Genomic DNA, 20160 nt, shown 5'->3' on the forward strand with positions numbered 1-20160 from the left:
CTTATTTATATACAAAAATGAAGGAAAAACAAATATGTAACACATAAACAAACGACAACCACTGAATTACAGGCTCCTGACTTGGGACAGAAACATACATAAATAATGTGGCGGGGTAAAACATGTTAACGGGATTCCGATCCTCCCCCTAACCTTGGACAGTGGTACATGTATAACAGTACAACATAAGAACAAACTATAAAAATCAGTCAAAAAAGGCTTAACTCATCAGATTGCCCATTGATATATCAAAAGCACTGAAAACTTCATTTGATATGTCTGATTTCAATTTATTCACATCATCAGGTCTTACACTTAGTATATTTTTTCGTGATGAACATTACTATTTGGTTGATTATGTAGGAAATCACTGAAGCATGACTGGAGAAGTCGCCCCCTCCCCTAGCCCCCCTTATTGTCCCAGCTGACCTGAGAATCTGTCCCATTTTAACCATTAACGTCATACAACAATTACTTTTCCATTGTGGCATCATATATTTTGTATTAATTAAAACATCAAAATTTTACATGGAATATATGTGATGTACATGCATGTACAGTTTGTAATGGCAGACATATACATATTGTAGCAATACGGTGTATCCAAAGCAAAATAATTAATAATAAATCAACTCAATGGATAGAAGCATACTGGTAAGTCAATTTTTTTTTTCACACAGCATCTGCATAGAGTGATGAGATATAAATCAGGAGATCAATCACTGGTTTTAGAAGTCAAGAATTATAGGAAAGCACAGTGTACATGGTGTATAAGCAAACATTTCAGGAGGCAAAGAGTCTATTATAGGCTGACTGCAATAGTCTGTATATTATCTGAAAAAGCTTAGTTCTTGTCAACTTTCTTATTATTTCAAACATTTAAATAGATGTCTTCCAAATTTGGTGTATTTCTATTAGCTTTTTTTAAAGTCATTTTCATTTATTTTTCAACCCGGCCCAGAAATATGTTTAATATAGCTGATTTAGAGAAAGGCGACCTGGGTCACCTCTAACAAAGGCTATATTTATTGTCACTGCAAACATTTTACCTGTTCAACACCAAATGCTGTCAAGTTTGGGCCCCTGGCCATGGCTCTTTTTTTTCATAATTCATCTTACATGTACATCTCCTTTGAATTGTTTGCTTATTTGTTCTATGGTCTATCTATGCATATCTATCTATATACCACATTTTCATGGTCCCACAAAAATGTTTAAAATGTATACATTTGACTTTTTTCTAGCTTCTCTCATGTGATAGCCATACCTTTTTGGTCACTATTTATGTGTTGCGTTTAAATATGAATTGTAACACTTTACAGTGACTGAACAGGTAAAACAAATACTTCTCAAGAAACAGAAAAAAGAAGACTACTTGGAACAGCACCAGACTACATGTATGTACATGTATGAATAAAAACTCAGATCGGAATAGCATGGAGGATATGATATGTCCTTGTGAATAAGCAAGGAAAGCTTTTAATAATAGTGCCTATTTTTTAATTTACTAGATTTTTCATTCATTATCTGTGCAAATTTCAACATAATTTGTCATAAATCCTTATCTAACTTTACTCAAACTTTCAGTGGTGGATCCAGAAATTTTCATAAGCTGGAGCCCACTGACTGCCTAAGAAGGGGCCAACTCCAGTCATGCTTCAGTGATTCCCTATAAAAACAACAAAATTTTTCCTAAAAAAGGGGTGGCCCAGGCCCCCCGAAAAACCCTCTAACTCCACCTCTGACTTTAATTTAATATGACAAGTGTTTCATTCACCAAAATACTGGTGTGTTTCTGTGATAAATATCATGCACAATTTTATAAATGAGAGGGGAAAGAAGATCCACATGTGGTGTACCTGCACATGACAATTGCAAACTGCCCCATTTTTCTTATCACAACCAATCAACTGATCATGCTGATACTGACATTACCAGAGAGTACACATCAAATGAAAAATCACAAATAACTGATACATATTATCAAATATTACAAAATTAAATATGTTTTAAATTTATTACAAAAAAATGTGTTCTCAATCTTGTAGATAGATATTACTGGATCTCATATACATGTAAGTACCAAAGACAACTGTCTATCCAAGTCACAATTTATAAAAGTAAACTATTAAAGGTTGTAGTTTGGTCTTCAACGCAAAGCTTGGTTCACACCAAACAGCAATTTTATATAGTCCATATCAATCATGACAATGACGTTTGGGGTTAAACATGTTTTCGTAGGTAAATAATATTGCCATGGAACTTTTTTCATGAGAGTGTTATAGTCTATAGAGTATTACTTCCTGTTTGGTGGAATAGTGAAATAGAAGTCAATACGTTCTTGCTCAATCCTATGTCGCTTTGAAGGTGTCATGATTGTAATCCTCAGCTTAAGCAATGTGTTACTGTAATTTGAATTTCAAAATGACTGAGCGACGTTTTTCGAAGCACTGGTCAACTCCACCATAGCGAATCACATGACTTTGACAATCAGTAAATTCCAGCAAAAAATATCTCTATAAGTAAAGAATTGTCGGATAAAAATTAAATAATAGAGTACACAGGAAATGGCAAAGTTCACATAGTCGTGTATGATTAATCATTTAAAAAAAAAAAAAAACGAGCAAAAGGGGGGGGGGGAAGGGGCGTACACACTTTACGCCCCCTCTGGATCCGCCACTGCCTTCTGTTGTTGTCCATTTTGTCAAGTAGTAATCCTCAAAAGTATGTGTAGGTTATAATCTATTTTTATCAAGTTGATTATAGACACAGAATACATTTTATTATAATATCATTCCCCATTTCCATTCTCAATTTTACTAAGTCTCCTTCCATTATAACACGGGTCCACCAATAATACAACAAAAATGACAAATTAGTAGAAAAAAGCGCTATGTTTTCATATTGCTTGAAGTGCAATATTCCAATAAAAATAAACTACTCACAAACCACTGATCTCAATATAATCAGCTAAAATACGGCAAGCTTTTTAGAAAAGCTATTACTTGTACTGATTATCATCCCCAATAACGAACATTGATCACCTGACATTGATCACCTGTCATAACAATCGGCAATCTTCGTGTGAGTCCGCTACTCTCATAAGGTAAATGTACAGAATCGGCCAAGTTGATCCGAATGCTGTCATAAAATACAAACGACATCAATTATCGTTCATACTGACATTTTATACAAGTCATAAATAAATTTATTTTTTTACACGAAACTTATCTATGACAGTTGTTATCCATTCGTTCGATGTGTTTCAGTTTTTCATTTTGTCATGTAATAAATTAGTGATTTACTGTTTTTGATTTTACTATCGGAGTTCAGTATTTTTTGTTATTTTACTTTTTCTTCTATAAACTACCTTGTCATCGTTTGAATATTTTAGAGAAAAATGATTCTTTTATTGAAGAGTCTTTTTTTATCTAATATTATTACTTTTTTCTAGAACGTTATAAATCATCTGTTCACCGTCTGCGCGAAAAACGTGACAATCATTGAAGGTTCAATAGGGAAGGAATACAATTACCCCCCCCCCCCCCAAACCCCCTTGGTATATTTTTAACTGCACATTTAAATTCTTACCGTAAAATTCAAATAAAGTTGTATAGTAGACAAGCATCTGTAATTCTCTATTAATTTAATTTGTGTTTAATACATTCAAATTTGCTGAATGATATTTCAAATACGAAAAGTAAATGCTGTAATAAATATTATTATTAAAAGCGGAACATTAAGTTATATATAACTTATATTATAAAGCATGGGGAACGTTTAAACATACAGTGTCAAAAACTTTTTATGTAAATTTAATGTTACATTTATATAACTATACAGTTAGTAAAGCATGAATGATTGCGGTTAATTAGTGCTGCAGGTATAAAAAGGAATCATACATGTAATTATTATATATTTTGTTTCCTCAGGCTGTGTTGCATGTCTATATCACAACTACAAGGAAAACGTTAGGTAAGACTTTTTTCCGTTATACAATATTGTTTCAGTATTTTTGAATTATTGCAATACATTTGACTATAATTTGTAATTATGTTTTTCCCCTTCTTAATTCAATATAAAAAATTACAACAAAATTATAATCATCAAATCTCGTCGTACTAGCTTTATTATAGCTTTCTATCGCTTATACTTATCCGATCGACAACCGGCTTTCATTGAAAATTGCTTGTCTTATATGACTGATGTGTAATATTTTTTCGTGGGGTTGCTGTAATTGACGTTTACCCCATAACGGAGTCTTTATTTTTCTTTATATCATTTTTGTTTGTTTTCAATCCTTTCGAAAACATAACTAACTCGTTTCTTCTTCATAAATGTGTTTATATGTTGTAGAAAATGATGTTCTTAATCAAACAAAAAGGTGGCACCACGAAAGAGAGACTGGGTGCCAGTATTAAGAGACGTGGTGCAATACAGATACTACTAGGTCTTGGCTGTTTGATTGCAGGTTTTGTTTCAATTGAAATAGACAGAAAGCAGTTCGACAAGCCAGTTAGAGAAAGCGTTGAAGAAGGCAGTAAGTTATAAACTAGTATACATTTTTCTAAGGGGCCAGCTGAAGCGGGATGTTCTTACTGTATTGAGACCCATTGTTGGCATTCGGCTGTTATCTGCTCTTTGGTCGGTCTGTTGTCTCTTTGACACATTCCCCATATTCATTCCTAATTTAACTTTTTTTTTCTTTCTGATCACAAAATATCTAGGATCACTATATGAAATATACATACCAATGATACCAATGATATTCAAATGCATTGCAATTAGTTTTCAATTATTTGCTTTTTCCAACATTTTCTGAATTCTGTTTTTCAAAGACGTGAAAATAATGTGTTTAAACATACATTTTTTCACAATGGGTAGGCGTAAAACATGTATCTTTGGCCGGTATGGTTGAGTAAAGCTCATTCTGGAGTCTATTATATATAATCCCAGCGAGGGAAGAACACAGGGTTTGCGAAAGCAAATTTACAGATCTAACATTGTTGGGTTGATGTTTAGACGAGTTATATAATTATATATATTTATAGATGAAATGAATTTCACTTTCAATTTCATTTTCATTTTCGCTACACGTGTTTATATGTTGTAGAAAATGATGTTCTTAATCAAACGAAAAGGTGACACTACAAAAGAGAGACTGGGTGCCAGCATTAAGAGACGTGGTGCAATACAGTATTTTATGAAATAATACAAATATATTTGTCTGATTTTAGGTGTGACAAATGGCACCTCCTTTGACATAAAATATGTTGTTCTTGGACTAGATGCCGGTACCGTAGTTTCTGCTATTTGGGTAAGTCACATGTCAATAGTTTACATATTTATTGTTAGCAACAACAGCATTAGACATGATATTGGGATAAGTGATTAGTAATTATTTAAAAGTAGAAATACAAGAATCCATGATTTAATTCATTGATGATGCTGTATGTCTTTGTTTTAATGTTTGACTATGAACTGGTGTAATTATTGTTTTTTTTTAATTGAATGTGGCAATGATGATAAGTATTTCAAAAAGTAGTGACAGAAATGTATCCTTGGCTCAAGTGAGTTGTGGTGCCAAATGACGCATTTGGTTTGGGCAAACCAACATCTTGACTAAGATGACATTGAGTTTTTTTTTCTTTTGTAACATTTATAATTGAAAGGAATGCATAACGTGACGGTACCCAAATTGCACCTATTTTGACAGTTTTTTCAACTACGTTTTTTTATGATTAAGACAAAAGTTTCAATTTTGTGTTTATTTTGTAGCCGTATCCTTCTTTACTATATAGGTACACCAATTTGATTTTTTAATTTATATGGAATCATAGAAAAATTGGTCTGAACTAACCTCCAAACCATCAATAATTCTGTAATGAGGAGTACCCAAATTGCATCCATGCTTAAATTCTCATCGTCAAAAGTCGAATAACAGAGCTTTTGTTTATTTTTTTCAAATATTTTGAACAATTGGATATTTGTCCATGCTTACTCTTCTTTTTTTAAGAAATGAATACTTGAAACATATTGTATTTTCTCATTTTAAAAAGATGACGTTTTGATGACGTCGAATGGCGACGTTTCAGTACATTTTGCTTTTTCAGTAAACACTTCATCTGTTGATAAATACTGTGAACGTTTTGTGCATATCTAAATAGTTTTACCTATGTTGAAAGATGTGCTTAGTATCAAATCATAAAAATACAAATTGTTAAGTCTCTAGGAAATCTTGTAAGATTTTCGCTGCTAGTTTTGCTAAATAGGTGCAATTTGGGTACTCGGTGCAATTTGGGTACCGTTACGTTACCAAGATTGTTGGTGATATTTTTAATTAAATATTTGAAGTTGCCATGGCTTCTTAGTAAACAGTCCATTGACAGAAGGTAGAGGATATGAGTCTATTATCACTTCTCTATAAGTTTCCGAAAACAATATCTAAGATTAATGCAACTTTACCAAATCTTCTTTATTACATTTCAGGTTTTGGTCACAGGAGCAGTGCCAGCGTATATGGCAAGGCATACTGATTACAATGTGATTAAAACGGTAAGTTATAATTCGTCTTTCACACTAAGTCTTTCAAATCTTAACACTGAACATTCTTAACATCAATACGTTCATTATGTATTATTGTCGTCCTTGCATTTCAGACAAGTAAAGTTCGTTTAAATCCTCTTTGGACTAAAATGTGTTTCAAATTATGTATTTGCTACAAATAAAGTATATCGCCGATCTTTGCACTGTTTGAATGCGATAATGACATACTATATAACAACAAGTGCAACTATCTGAAAAGGTAAGGAGGTAATTGGATCTGGAATACCAATACTGTAATCTTAGTCCCTATCTTCCGTATCAAATATCTATACCGTTTGGGACGTACCCAATTCTCTGTTCTATTCTACAAATAAAGCAAAACCCACAACATTAGATTACCAATCATACATAATATTTATTAAGCAATCATTTCAAGATGACGTAAAAATCGAAAGAAACAGACTACTAATAAAATCGTACCTTCAAGTAAAGCAGTATCTTCTTACTTGAAGTTCAAAGTATTAGTTGATATATTTGTTATCAAACCAAAATAAACACCATAATATAATAATTGATTTTATATTTTTTCTTTTAGAAAGTGGCTTTCATGGTATTCAGCATTATGGCTGCAACATTGTGTGTACCTATCATGACCGGAGCTGCGATTGCTACATACGTGCTCGTAAGTTATATTAAGTTCAATCATTTCGTCCTGCCTTTTTAATGTAATTTCATAGTACAGTTCTATCAAAATAATGAGTATTATTTTACCTTTATCATGTTAAATTGAAGCATTATCTTGTGTTAGAAAAATGACCTTTTATAACTCATTAATGTATGAATGTTTGTACATATACAATATAAGGTCAATGTAAGAAAAAAACCAACTTTTTTGTATGAGGCTAAGAAACTGGGGAAGGTAGAACCTCGCCCTCCCCAGTTTTGGGCCGAATACAAAAAAGTTGATATTTTTCTGACATTAACCTAATATTATTTTATACTGCAACTTCAATAAATAAATTCATAGCTATTCAGATTGTAAAACAAATTTCAAACTTATTTTCATCCCTTAATGAACCCCTGACTGTGGAAAAGGTGTTCCAAGGTGAAATTGACATTGCACAAAATTTAGCTGTGTTACTATATTTAGGAAATAAACACAACTAGTTGTAGTCTAAATTTATTTAAGTGTTAAAGTCACATGGTATTAACAGTTGCTTTAAGTGTGATGTCTCTTCTCGAACTTATAGTTATGAGTTTTTGTATGAAATTACACAGGATAAATCTATTAAATGATAAGTATCAACCTAAATAAAGCAGAAATGAAGCTTATCTTATACCAGAAAAACGATCGTTTTAAAACTCATTAATAATATTTTTTTCAGCGTAAAAGTCACATGGGATTAACAGTTGCTTTAGGTGTGATGTCCCTTCTAGAATTCATTGTTGCCATTCAATCATCGGTCTTCTGCTGCACGTCACCATGGGCTGCTTGCAAAATGGCAGTATGTATATTTATTGATAAAACTTAAAGTTATTAAACACCATTAGTTTCAAAGAAGATGGCATAATACAAACTATTTTTTCTACCCTTAAAATTCGGAAATAGAAAATACATATATGTAATAGCAACCGTCAAATGTTTGCAAAATATTTTTCTGACGGATATAAGCATATGTTCTTTAAATGTATCTTACATATTAATAGTAGAAATTTATACTACGTGCATTCCATGCATAATTGTCAATCAATTATTCATCATAGATTTCAGGATTGAAATTTTTTGTTTATGTCAAACGCGTTTTCCGTCTACAAAAGACTCATCATTGACGCTGGAATAAAACAAAGTTAAAAAACAAGTGAAAAGTTGAAGAGCACTGAGACCAAGAATTCTTAAAAGTTTAGTCAAACACAGCTAAAGTAATCTATTCCTGAGGTAGAATAGCCTTAGTATTTCATAAATTCAAACTACTATAAAACTTCTTCAATGTAAGAGCTTATCATTACTATTCAGATATAAGTCGATGAATTTTCTAAACAAATGTTTAAATGGTAATGTGGTTAGAATATATTTTTTTAAGGAAAACGTTGATTCATATTTATTTAGCAGGACGTGTCTGTTATATGGTCATTTTAATTATAAAAAATACAATCGGTGTCGATCCCGGCATCACATTATAGCATCTAGTATATACAATCTAAATGTATGTAAAAGAGGGACGAAAGATACCAGAGGGACAGTCAAACTCATAAATCGAAAATAAACTGACAGCGCCATGGCTAAAAATGAAAAAGACAAACGTACAAACAAAAGTCATTGCTAACAATCAACATCCAAGACCAAGCGACGTTATGCTTTTAAACGAAACGATTATCATGGCAGACATTTTTGGACATATGATTGTATGATATTTAACAAAGTTCTATTGACTTGTTTTTCGTATGACACTTTTTGCACATATGATTTACAAGACACAAACTTTATAGTTTTGTTTCTGTCGTACAAATAATGCGGTGTTCTTTATATTCAGAAAAAAGATAGAGAACAGAAAGAAATAGAAAATGGCAACTATGAAAAACAGATGTCAAAAGAAGAACTTCCAGAATACACCCCTTAGATACCTCAATTTAACACAGGACTACATGCAGATTGCCAAAAAAAAATCCAAACAATTTTGTTTAAGCTTTAAAAAGTTTATTCCTACCTTCATGAAAAAGTGTATGCTTGTAATACATATTCATTATATACATTTTATATGATATAATATGATTGTCATGATACAATGATACTGTTAATTGTGAAACATGACGATTTGGTGACACATAACTTCATTGCAAACAGAATATACTTTGCTGTTCCAATAGTCAGTGGCAAAATATTTAAACGTTTGATGAAAAAAAAATAGCTGATGTTTTATTCTAAACATATTATAGAAAACGTTGATTATATGTATTCAGTATGCGACTAAAACATTAAATTCAAATTCCACAGAACAAACATGCATGTTCATGTTTGTCATATTTGTTTTTCGTTAACTGTTTTGTTACAAATAAATCCGTTATGTTTCCGTTTGAAATTATTAAAATTGTGCAAGTCGGTGGCTTTTATAGCCGACAATACAGTAATGGATATTCTCTTTTTGAAGTTATTACGGTTGATTTTAATCGCTAGCTTCCAGAATTTGGTAGATAGTTGTCTCATTGGCAAGCATAACACATCTCCATATTATCATGTATCATCAATAGTGTACAATGTATATTGAAATTGGGTATACATTCATTAAGATCTTTCCCATTTCCATCATACAACGGGTGCCCGTGAAGGATGCAAGTGTTCTGCACCTCAATGAACAAGCATAGTATAGCCAAGATATAATGTTGATTATGGTTCAAATATATTAGGTGTCAAGTCAACATTGTTGAAAAGAAGAAAAGTCCTCAGGGTATTATGTTTTATAATAATTTCAACCAAATTGTTCTGATAATATGAGTAGACTTTACAAACAAACCATTCGTTACGTATTTTGATGATTAAAAGTCAGTAATCAAATTTGCACCAGATTGTAAAAAAAGGATGAACAAATTGAATATACATTAAATGTAAACAAAACGTCAAAACATTCATGGTATATTGTATCTTGTAGTTTTCAATATCTTTCAATGTAATTAACATGAAATATACAAATTTTCAAAAATCATAAAAGAGGGACAAAAGATACCAAAGGGACAGTCAAACTCATAAATCGAAAATAAAATGACAACGCCATGGCTAAAAATGAAAAAGACAAACAGACAAACAATAGTAAACATGACACAACATAGAAAACTAAAGAACAAACAACACGAACCCCACCAAAAGCTAGGGGTGATCTCAGATGCTCCGGAAGGGTAAGCAGATCCTGCTCTACATGTGGCACCCGTCGTATTGCTTCTGTGATAACAAATCCGGTAAATAGTCTAATTCGGTAGGTCACATTCATGAAAGGGAAGGGGATTGTAGTTACGATGCAAGGAACATATCCGTAATCATTTGTGAAACGGTTATTCCATAACGGTCAACCAACTCATGATGGCGTCCGTAAAATTTACGAAGGGATGATTTCAACTTCACCATTTGGAACTCTTGGTTTAATAGCTTCCTTGTGAGCAGCAACCCTCATTCAAGAAAATTATGATAGGAAATGCAATCACGGGAATATCGTATTAATTGGGAGATATATACCCCGTATGCAGGTGCTGCTGGAATGTTGCTACTTAGAAATTTTCAAATATACATTTTTTAGCTCCAGGCAAATTCAATACGGGGAAGTCTATGAGAGCAGTCAAAATCGAACGCTATAAAATCAACGGAGCAAGCAAACAAGAATGTGTCCATAGTACACGGATGCCCCACTCGCACTATAATTTTCCATGTTCAGTGGACCGTGAAATTGGGGTCAGAACTTTAAAATTAAAATTCGAAAGATCATATCATAGGGAACATGTGTGCTAAGTTTCAAGTTGATGTGACTTCACCTTCATCAAAAACCACCTTGACCAAAAACCTTTTAACCTGAACGGACGCACGGACGAACGGACGGACGGACGAACGACGCTCGGACGCACGGACGCACGAATGGAGGCACAGACTAGAAAACATAATGCCCCTCTACTATCGTAGGTGGGGAATAAAAACAAGTATCATATTCTAGACTTGGTATAGGCATTTTCAGAAGTAAATGATTAGATAAATTTGATTTCATTGCTAGCTTAATCCCCTACTTGTACAGTTCCGTGATATTAACACGAGCACCCAAACAGACATAGTAAGCCTATGTCAATAATTTGGACTAAACAACCAAAAATTTGTAAACACACATGACTGACATACAATACAAATAATGAAACAATGCAAACACAACCATTTAATGCAATATACCTTTAACATTTCATTATAGTAATTATGTTGGTGTAACGAATCTAAAAATAACATTAATAATGGAAATAGGGTATGTGTCAAAGAAACAACAACCCGACCAAAGAGCAGAAGAACCTGAGGAACACCAATGGTTCTACTATACCCAGCAATGAAATCTGACACCCGTAGTCGGACCTCAGATGTCCCCTTAACAAAATGTGAAAATGGACGTCACATAAAACTCCAAATCATACGAATGAACTAAAATTAAAAAAACATGCAAGACTTACACAGAAGAAAGGCTCCAGACTTTGGAGAAGCGGACATATGAGATGGGGTTTAATATGTTTTATGAGATCTCAACCCTCCGCTGTACCTCAATCATATGCAGAACAAAACTTAAATCTCATTAAAAAAATAATCTGAGCCCGATTTCAGAATAGTGTTAAAATTACACTTAGCAAAACGACAATATTACATAGATATCGTCGATGCAACTGCTGAGCGTTTCACCAGCCCAGTAGTCAGTACTTCGGTGTTGACATGAATATCAATTATTATGGTCATTTTTATAAAATTCCTATAACAAAACATTGAATTTTTCGAAAAACTAAGGATTTTCTTATCCCAGGAATAGTTACCTTAGCCGTATTTTCTGGAATTTTGGGTCCTCGATACTCTTCAACTTTGTACTTTTTTTGCCTTATAACTATTTTGATCTGATGAGTTTTATGTAGACGTAACGCGCGTCTGGCGTATTAAATTATAATCCTGGAACCTCTGATAACCATTAGCAAGGTATAACTAGCAGTTGCTGATATGATGCTCCAGTCACCAATTAAATTGGTTCAAATTTGTTGACAACATCCTATGACAATCAAACACAATCTCTCCCGTTTAATACCATACGACCATAAATATATGTCAGGTACTTAACCCGTATCATGCCTATAACTGGTTATAGAACAAATGTATTTATTTCCGATGAAAATACCCTATGAGTGAATAAATATTAATACCAACATATGCCATATTTAATGATCTAACAACAGTATTGTGACTTAATCCCTTCCAAGTAAGTCTATTATAAGGTTTGGTTAGCTTTTAAGGTAAAACTAAACATGTTTTTGCTTTGTTTGTATAGAATATTATCTTAAAAGATAGGATGTGAAAAAACGAACGTATATTATGTTTTTAAGTTGATTTATATTTACGAATACTGTTCTTGATGATAACATTTAGCAACTATTTTGACTAGTTTGCGATATCGAAAATAACTAGTGTAATATTTTTTTCAGTAACACAGAGATGCCTTTCGTTAAAATTAAAAAACGCTGTTATTTAAGTTGAAATATTCTAAATCGTTTTTCTCGTCATCCACTTTAACGGTTGTATGGTGTTAGAGGCTGTTGACTTCAAATGGAAACTCCGTACTTTTTAAAGATGCATGAACGATTAATGAACGATTAATGATCAATTTCGATTTGACAAATAAAGATTTCAAGTTGAATATTTGATTAAGATGTTACTTTGTGAATATATCGGGTACCAATCAAAAGAACGGGGCTTAACATCTTCCATTTCATTCATGTGTATGAGAGTTTGTCAATCACATATTTCCTGAATCCTGGGAAATAAAACAGTAAGATTATTTTAATATTAGCAGGTCTTCTAACAATTTGAATTATGGTAAATATTTAGACAAATCACTTCAAATTGGTTATCAATACATTCTTCTCATGTTTATATTACACGTATATGAAACAACAATGTAGCTTTCTAGAATGGCTTTTTGTTTGTACAAATACTTGCGTTTTGGACAATCACATGGACAAACACATTGTACTGCTTATTTGACAATTTCACGATTTTGAACTACTCTTATGGTAAATTAATCAGTTCACTTTCTGGTTTAAATGCAAATCAAACACACTATGCAAATAGTTCGGTGAAAATACGGTCCCGCTTTTATGCTCCGTAGCAAACTACTATTTCCCGTCTGCTCGCATAAACACTTCTTCGTGAATTACCTCCATCATGTAAGTATGTAACCGGGAACTCTGGACTACCGACGGTAACCCTGACACACATACATTTACTCTCGACATTTTTTTCTAAGATATAAATATACTGGATTTAGTTGGGTAATTGAAGTCTTTTTTTTAATGTGTTTAAATTATGTTAATGAGAATCACATAAAACATAAAACCATACAACATTTTGCTTCCCGTTAGGTAATGTTTATTTTATAATTTATAATGGATTCATTAGTTATGTAAAGAGTTCAAACTACAAAAAACACATTCTCCGTGTTGAAGGCTGTTCTTTGAAATATTATGCTTTACTTTAAATTTACAAATTGGGACTTGGATAGAGAGTTGTCTCATTGGCACTCATAATAAATCTTCTCATATCTATGCTATAATTATAGATTATCGGTGATCATCTCAACGATATTGATTTTCTCGCTTGAGCCGGGTACGGCGAAAGAGAGAAAGGCAATCGAGTTGAGATGAACAATGATAATCTTTTTATCGCTATTTTACATATGACGACGTTGTCAATTTCATGTCAATTTCATGTCAATTTCGTTAGCAACGCCACGTGCATGCTTAGTTTCTAGCGATGATTTTCCATCTCAAGCGAGTAGCATGATATGAAAATTATCACAAAAAGAGATCAAAGGAAAAATGCACAAAATAGCGATAAAATAATATATAGTTTGATTAGAAGACATTTAAATGTTTTAAACACAATTTGTTGTTCTCACTTACAGACCAAAAATTTAAAGGGAATTAGCTGTTAAATGTTAATCCAACGATTAAAAATCTCCAATTTGATATTACTAACATAAATCAGAACTTCACAAGTTACGTAAAATAACATACATAATATCGAAAATTGTTACCAAATTAGACTATTAAATAACATTAGCAACACGACGGATGCCACATGTGGATCAGGATCTGCTTACACGTCCGGAGCACATGAGATTTACCCGAATTTTTTATGGGTTCTTGTTGTTTAGTCTTTAGTTTTCTATGCTGTGTGTTTTTCTAGCCATGGCGTTGTCCGTTTATTTTCGATCTGTGAGTTTGAATGTTCCTCTGGTATCTTTTGACCCTTTTCTTTTTAACTAAGTGTCATCTTTGCGTTTGTTTTTCAAGCTGCGCCCTACGCGTGAAAATCGTCGATGGAGATGTTTACCCGTTATGATTATGAATATTAAAAGATTATTGAGCATAAAATATACAAAAAGACAGAAAGGCATGTGTACATGTAACGATTTGATCAGTTCGTTTTGATCTCATTTCGTATCAAACACACACAAACAGTATGTCAACCATTTTTCATAACATTTATTACACAGATTTTTATGCGGGTTGAATAAGTGAACGAAACCGTTTTCTCTGCTGCTGTCTGTCTTAGTATCAGAGTGGAATCTTACGGTCAATATTGGTTGTATACATTGTTTGGTAACGGGTAAAAATGCTTTATGTATCCGGTATATTCTCTGATTGTTACAGTTAAAATGGTAGGGGTAATTTCCTCTGTATTCAAGCTGATTGTTTTGATTAACAATGTCCTCCAATACAATAAGAGAGCACATAGTTAGGTATTATTGTTTATTTAGTCGATTAACTATTGTTGTATAATATAGTATAATGGACGTGACATTACTATGTAGACAGTACGGTAGTTAGATATACCACGTAGTCCGGTTCCCGGAATGATCCATTGTTAACTACCTAACTCAGGATAAGATCTCGGATAGTTACCAGGTAACGAGAGTTGGCGTATTGGCGGGATTGAGAACGCAAGTACTACGACAGAAACCAGAGCGTATCATAGTATATTTGGTGAGTTAGTACAATAAGGAATATTGCATTCTATGATTGATAGTAGTATTATATAAGAATACTCGGAAATCACATCACTATTGACGCTAATAACCACAAACTAGACTGTTTTTGACAAAAAAGGACATTTCAAACATATTTGATTATCAAAATCTCCTGTTTATTTAGATAACGAGTTTCTCTAAATGTCTGCAAATGTAAGGAAATACAGATTCGGTCAAAGCATTATTGTTTTAAATTTGCATTCGCTAGGGTATACAAAAGGCTTGGTGTTGTAATACAAGCGTTTATGGAACGCCAGAGTTGCCTTATGATAACAATAACCATATCATTAAGGGTAGAGATGTATTAGGAAGCAAATGTTCTATACTATAACGACATTTGACTATAATACTCTGTCAATATGCTATATCACCAAGATAAATTTATATACTATAAAGACACTTGACTATAATACTCTGTCAATATGTTATATCACCAAGATATATGTATATACTATAACGACGTTTGACTATAATACTCTGTCAATATGTCTTTATAGACATTTTGTTTTATTTCATTCACGTTAAATGTCATGCATACTCTGGCTTATGTAACATATTAAATTTTGTTATGCAACGATGTGCACATAAAATAGTATATTGAATTTCTTGATTTTATGTTCGTTTTTATAACAAAAACATTAAAGTTATTTTTTTTTAAATAGATTCTTTCGTAAGACGTTTTAAGGGGCAAATGAAAGTAATCAGATGAAATAAGTGGAGATATCAATCGTCGATAAAGGTAAAACAAAATGTGAAATGGTTATAGAAGAGCAAAACCAAACCAAATACAGGAGAATGAAACCATTTATATAGGCATGTATGTAGCAAGACAAAACAGATAAAAGTTTAAAAAAGGAAGAGAGACTTTAAAGCATTCAGCAAATAATTATGTTTTCAGATTTTTGCAAGCCGTGACTTCTAGACTACTATAAGAATTCAACTGACTATTTTCAGCTTCTAATGGATTTTATATGAATAAAACAGGATTTTTCTCAAAATCGTAAAAATAAAATCGCAATATTAAATGGACGCAATAATTTCTGAATTCACAGTAAACATTGTTTACCATAGAAATGAACATCCTGTATAAGTGTACTAAAGTCGATATTTAAAAAAAAAGTTATTACCAAGTAACTTTTCGAGCGATTTTTATAAAAAATACTCACAATAAGATGTAGGAATATCTTGCGTTTTATTGTTTATATAGTCATAATTTCGTGAAAGGAGTAGGGGCAATAAGGCCCTTATTTGGCCCAAAAATTACTGCAAATTTAAAAGTTATCATACATACTTTTAAATTACTGAAAAGTATCTCAGGTAGAAGGCAATCGGAAAAAAACAAAATAATTTTGGACATTGAACAAGTTACCACGGCAACAAATCATGCCTTAATTTGCATATTTTGTAAAATTTTGTGATTTTCCATGTTTTTCATCAAATTTTCAAGTATATTTTCGATTGCAAAAGTATGTGCGCACCGAGGAAACAATTTTATATTTGGTGAGATTTTGTCAATAGTAATAATAAAGCTTCAGTTAAATTATTTTGTTGTTTCTTGGCTGCGCACGATGTTTCCGCAACAGAAATAAAGATAGAAAACTGCATAAATTCTGAATTTTCATCGTTTTTGTGAAAACAGTACATATTATGACGTAATTGTGACGTCATCACATAAGAATCTTAATTTTTGTCATTTATATTTCTTGACCCTATGCATTTGCAAAGATTATGTGCCAATTTGAAAAAGTTATCAAACATTTTATTTTCTTGGGCCAAAACCAGGCCTTAATGCCCCTACTCCTTTGTTTTCATTACCTGAAGGGTTAAACACTAATACAAATTTTTACGATTTTAATTTGGTTATAACAGATTTTCAAGAAATGATTTTCTTGGTGTTCACCTCATCAGAACATTAGTATTAATAGTTTTAATAGTTTTAGTTGAAATAATAGGAATGTATCGTTAGTGGATGTTTTTGAAAAAAAAATGGTCTTAAACGTGTATTGAGAATGTAATAAAGATATAGGGGACATTACGATGTGGATATTAAGCAAACAAGGAAGTCTATAAAAAAGTCAGCTGGAAAAATACAGCAAAATCATAATGTTTTTTCTTGCTTATGATTTTAAACAATTACAAATTAATATTCCATGAATCAGATTCTATTAAACTATATGATAAACAGAATTATTCATGGCAAAGTCTGTACCGCATGCTGTATCACCACGAGAAACCAATATCAGTCCCGAGGGCCGAAGGATGCTTTTAAAAAAATGATCTTAAACGTGTATTGAGAGCATGCGATACGTATTTTGCCATGTATTATTCTATATGTAATGCATTATGTCAATTATGGTATTTAAACTAACAACACATATATAAAAATACAGAGCTGTGGAATGATTGTCAATGAGACAATTGGTTATGAGTTCAAATGAAGTTGATGTAAGCAATTATAGGTAAATAAACTCATCATAGATACCAGGACTAAATTTAGTATATACGCCAGACACACGTTTCGTCTATGAAAGACTCATCAGTGACGCTCAAATCCAAAAAAGTTAAAAAGGCGAAATAAAGTACGAAGTTGAAGAGCATTGAGAACCAAAATTCCTAAAAGTTGTGCCAAATACGTCTAAGGTAATCTATGTCTGAGGTAGAAAAGCCTTAGTATTTCAAAAAATTCAAAAATTTGTAAACATTAAATTTATAAATATAACCATATCAATGACAATTCATGTCAACACAAAAACATATGGCCTTCAATAGCGAGAGTTATCCCATGATGTAAAATATGCTATAACAAACCTCGATACGAAAAATGTGACTGTTTACTTACATGTATATATGAACTATGCGTTGAGCCTTTTTACATGATTTACATAGTTCTGTCAGCATCACAGCATTATTAAAGCATGCTTTTTGGCATTTAACGGGATATAATAAACAATAAAAATGATTAATTTCTGGTTCCTTAAAAAGAGGTAACTGCAATATTAATTTAGCGACACACACAAGGATTTTCAAACTTCAAAATAACTTTACACTGTCAATTTCATTATTTCAGAAAATCACGACATTGTGTAATACCTAATTACACACTACTAGTTCTTCATTTTAATACCACAATTATGATGGATTACATTTATTTTACTTAACGACACATTTTATTAATAAAGATCATGTTTGAAATCTGTTTATACCAAATACTAACTTCAGCAACAACAATTATGTTCTACCTTGTTTAGCTGAATATTAGTTACACTTGTTTTAATCACAAACGTACTTGATTTGATTTTTCCTTAATATAAAGATACAAAAACAGATAAATTCATTTTAACATAAATCTACTTAAATAATTTTTTATGTAGGTAAATTTGTCATTTATTTATATATTTATAAAATATCAAACAAACTTTTTAGATAAAGACAGATAGAAACTATGTATTGCACAAAAGGAGATTGTACGTACTGCAAGTGTTCGAAACTACAAGTTTAAAAAAAATCCAGGCATAGAACGCTTTAGGATTGTTTAGCACAATAGTTGTGAATGCTCTTCAACTTCGTATACGTATTTGATTTGGCTTTCCTTCTATTGATACGCGGGCTTTTGATGTCTTGTGTAACAATTTATAGTTAAAAATCTCTCGGTGCCATTTCTAGATATCAACTGCCCAGTTGACAGCTCTTTGGGGTTTGTTGAATACTTTTTTTTGGGACATTTTGACTCAGTGGGTATCTGTTTTTGTATATAATGTGTGTATAACAGAATTCGTTTACTCTGTCCATGTTACTGGTCTCTTTATTTTTGTTGTTCAGGCATCGACTATAGGTTGCATTTCTGTAAATATTGACAATGCAATTTCCAATAGAAACTCCTTTTACGGCTAAAACTGTACTACTTTTACTATGAAGTTTTGAAAAAAATCTTATCCTAGAATTGAAAGTTCATATGCACTACAATGTTTTTCAATGGGCAAAATATAGGGCTGTGCGGCATATTTTCAACGTTTGTATGCCCTGAACTGTTCAGAGTTTAAACTAACACTAATTTTCTTAACTACCCATACTTCGAATGAAGGGTTACCACATATATCAATGTAAACAATATGCACATGTATATTTACTGTTTACATTCACAAGTTATGTCTCTATGATATAGAACACGGAATGCATAACTGGGAACCGGTATGTAAACACAAATAATTTTCTATGAATATTCAAGATCTCCCCCAAAGAGGCGTGGTTTGTCAAACAGCTGTATTTACAAAGTGCAACCTTAAATTGAATTTGTTACCTTGATTTTGCTCTTTTAATCGATTATTGAGATTTAAACATCGGTAAACTACTATTGTCTTTTTAGGCTCATTGGCACTACTCATTGGTAAGTGTTCAAAATATTTTGGTGTGGATCTACATGTACATAAGTAAATCTGGAGCAAACCCTTGACCATTTGCTACAGTCGTTTTATTATTCCCGAGGACAGGTGTGATCTAGACTAGATTGCAGTTTCAGGTTTTTTTTTTAAGACGACAGAAGTTCTGTGGTAAAATCTGATTTTGACAGTTCATCGTATTTAGTACTTTTCTAACTTGACTTTTGGATTATATGAACGATAATTATTTTTCCCTACCTCAGCATTCAACAAATATCGTTCTTAATGCAAACACATTATTATCTTCGTCTGCTCTTTCATACATTTCTTTAAATTCAATTAAGTTTTCCATATTTTACATTTGTCGACATGTATATACACAAAAAAGGTACTATACAAGTAAAAAAGGACACTGTATTCTGAAGACGAAGAATTGT

At 32.1% G+C, this 20160-nt stretch overlaps 1 protein-coding gene across 1 annotated transcript; it reads left to right on the forward strand.

Moving 5' to 3' along the window:
- Positions 1 to 3926: 3926 nt before the first annotated feature.
- On the forward strand, positions 3927 to 9674 carry LOC143055991 (uncharacterized). Its single transcript, XM_076229061.1, has 7 exons — positions 3927 to 3975; positions 4357 to 4540; positions 5238 to 5317; positions 6490 to 6555; positions 7142 to 7228; positions 7932 to 8051; positions 9078 to 9674. The coding sequence occupies exons 2-7, from the start codon at positions 4360 to 4362 to the stop codon at positions 9162 to 9164; spliced, it is 621 nt and encodes a 206-aa protein (XP_076085176.1). The 5' UTR covers positions 3927 to 3975; positions 4357 to 4359; the 3' UTR covers positions 9165 to 9674.
- Positions 9675 to 20160: the final 10486 nt, after the last annotated feature.

This window comes from Mytilus galloprovincialis, chromosome 13 (assembly GCF_965363235.1).
Source record: "Mytilus galloprovincialis chromosome 13, xbMytGall1.hap1.1, whole genome shotgun sequence".
NCBI lineage: Eukaryota > Metazoa > Mollusca > Bivalvia > Mytilida > Mytilidae > Mytilus > Mytilus galloprovincialis.

Excerpts from the sequence above, each read along its gene's own strand:
- LOC143055991 (XM_076229061.1), top strand. The coding sequence starts at position 4,360 with ATGATGTTCTTAATCAAACAAAAAGGTGGCACCACGAAAGAGAGACTG. Across the intron at positions 4,541-5,237 it reads AGAAAGCGTTGAAGAAGGCA|GTGTGACAAATGGCACCTCC; the intron begins GTAAGTTATAAA and ends GTCTGATTTTAG. Across the intron at positions 6,556-7,141 it reads ATTACAATGTGATTAAAACG|AAAGTGGCTTTCATGGTATT; the intron begins GTAAGTTATAAT and ends TTTTTCTTTTAG.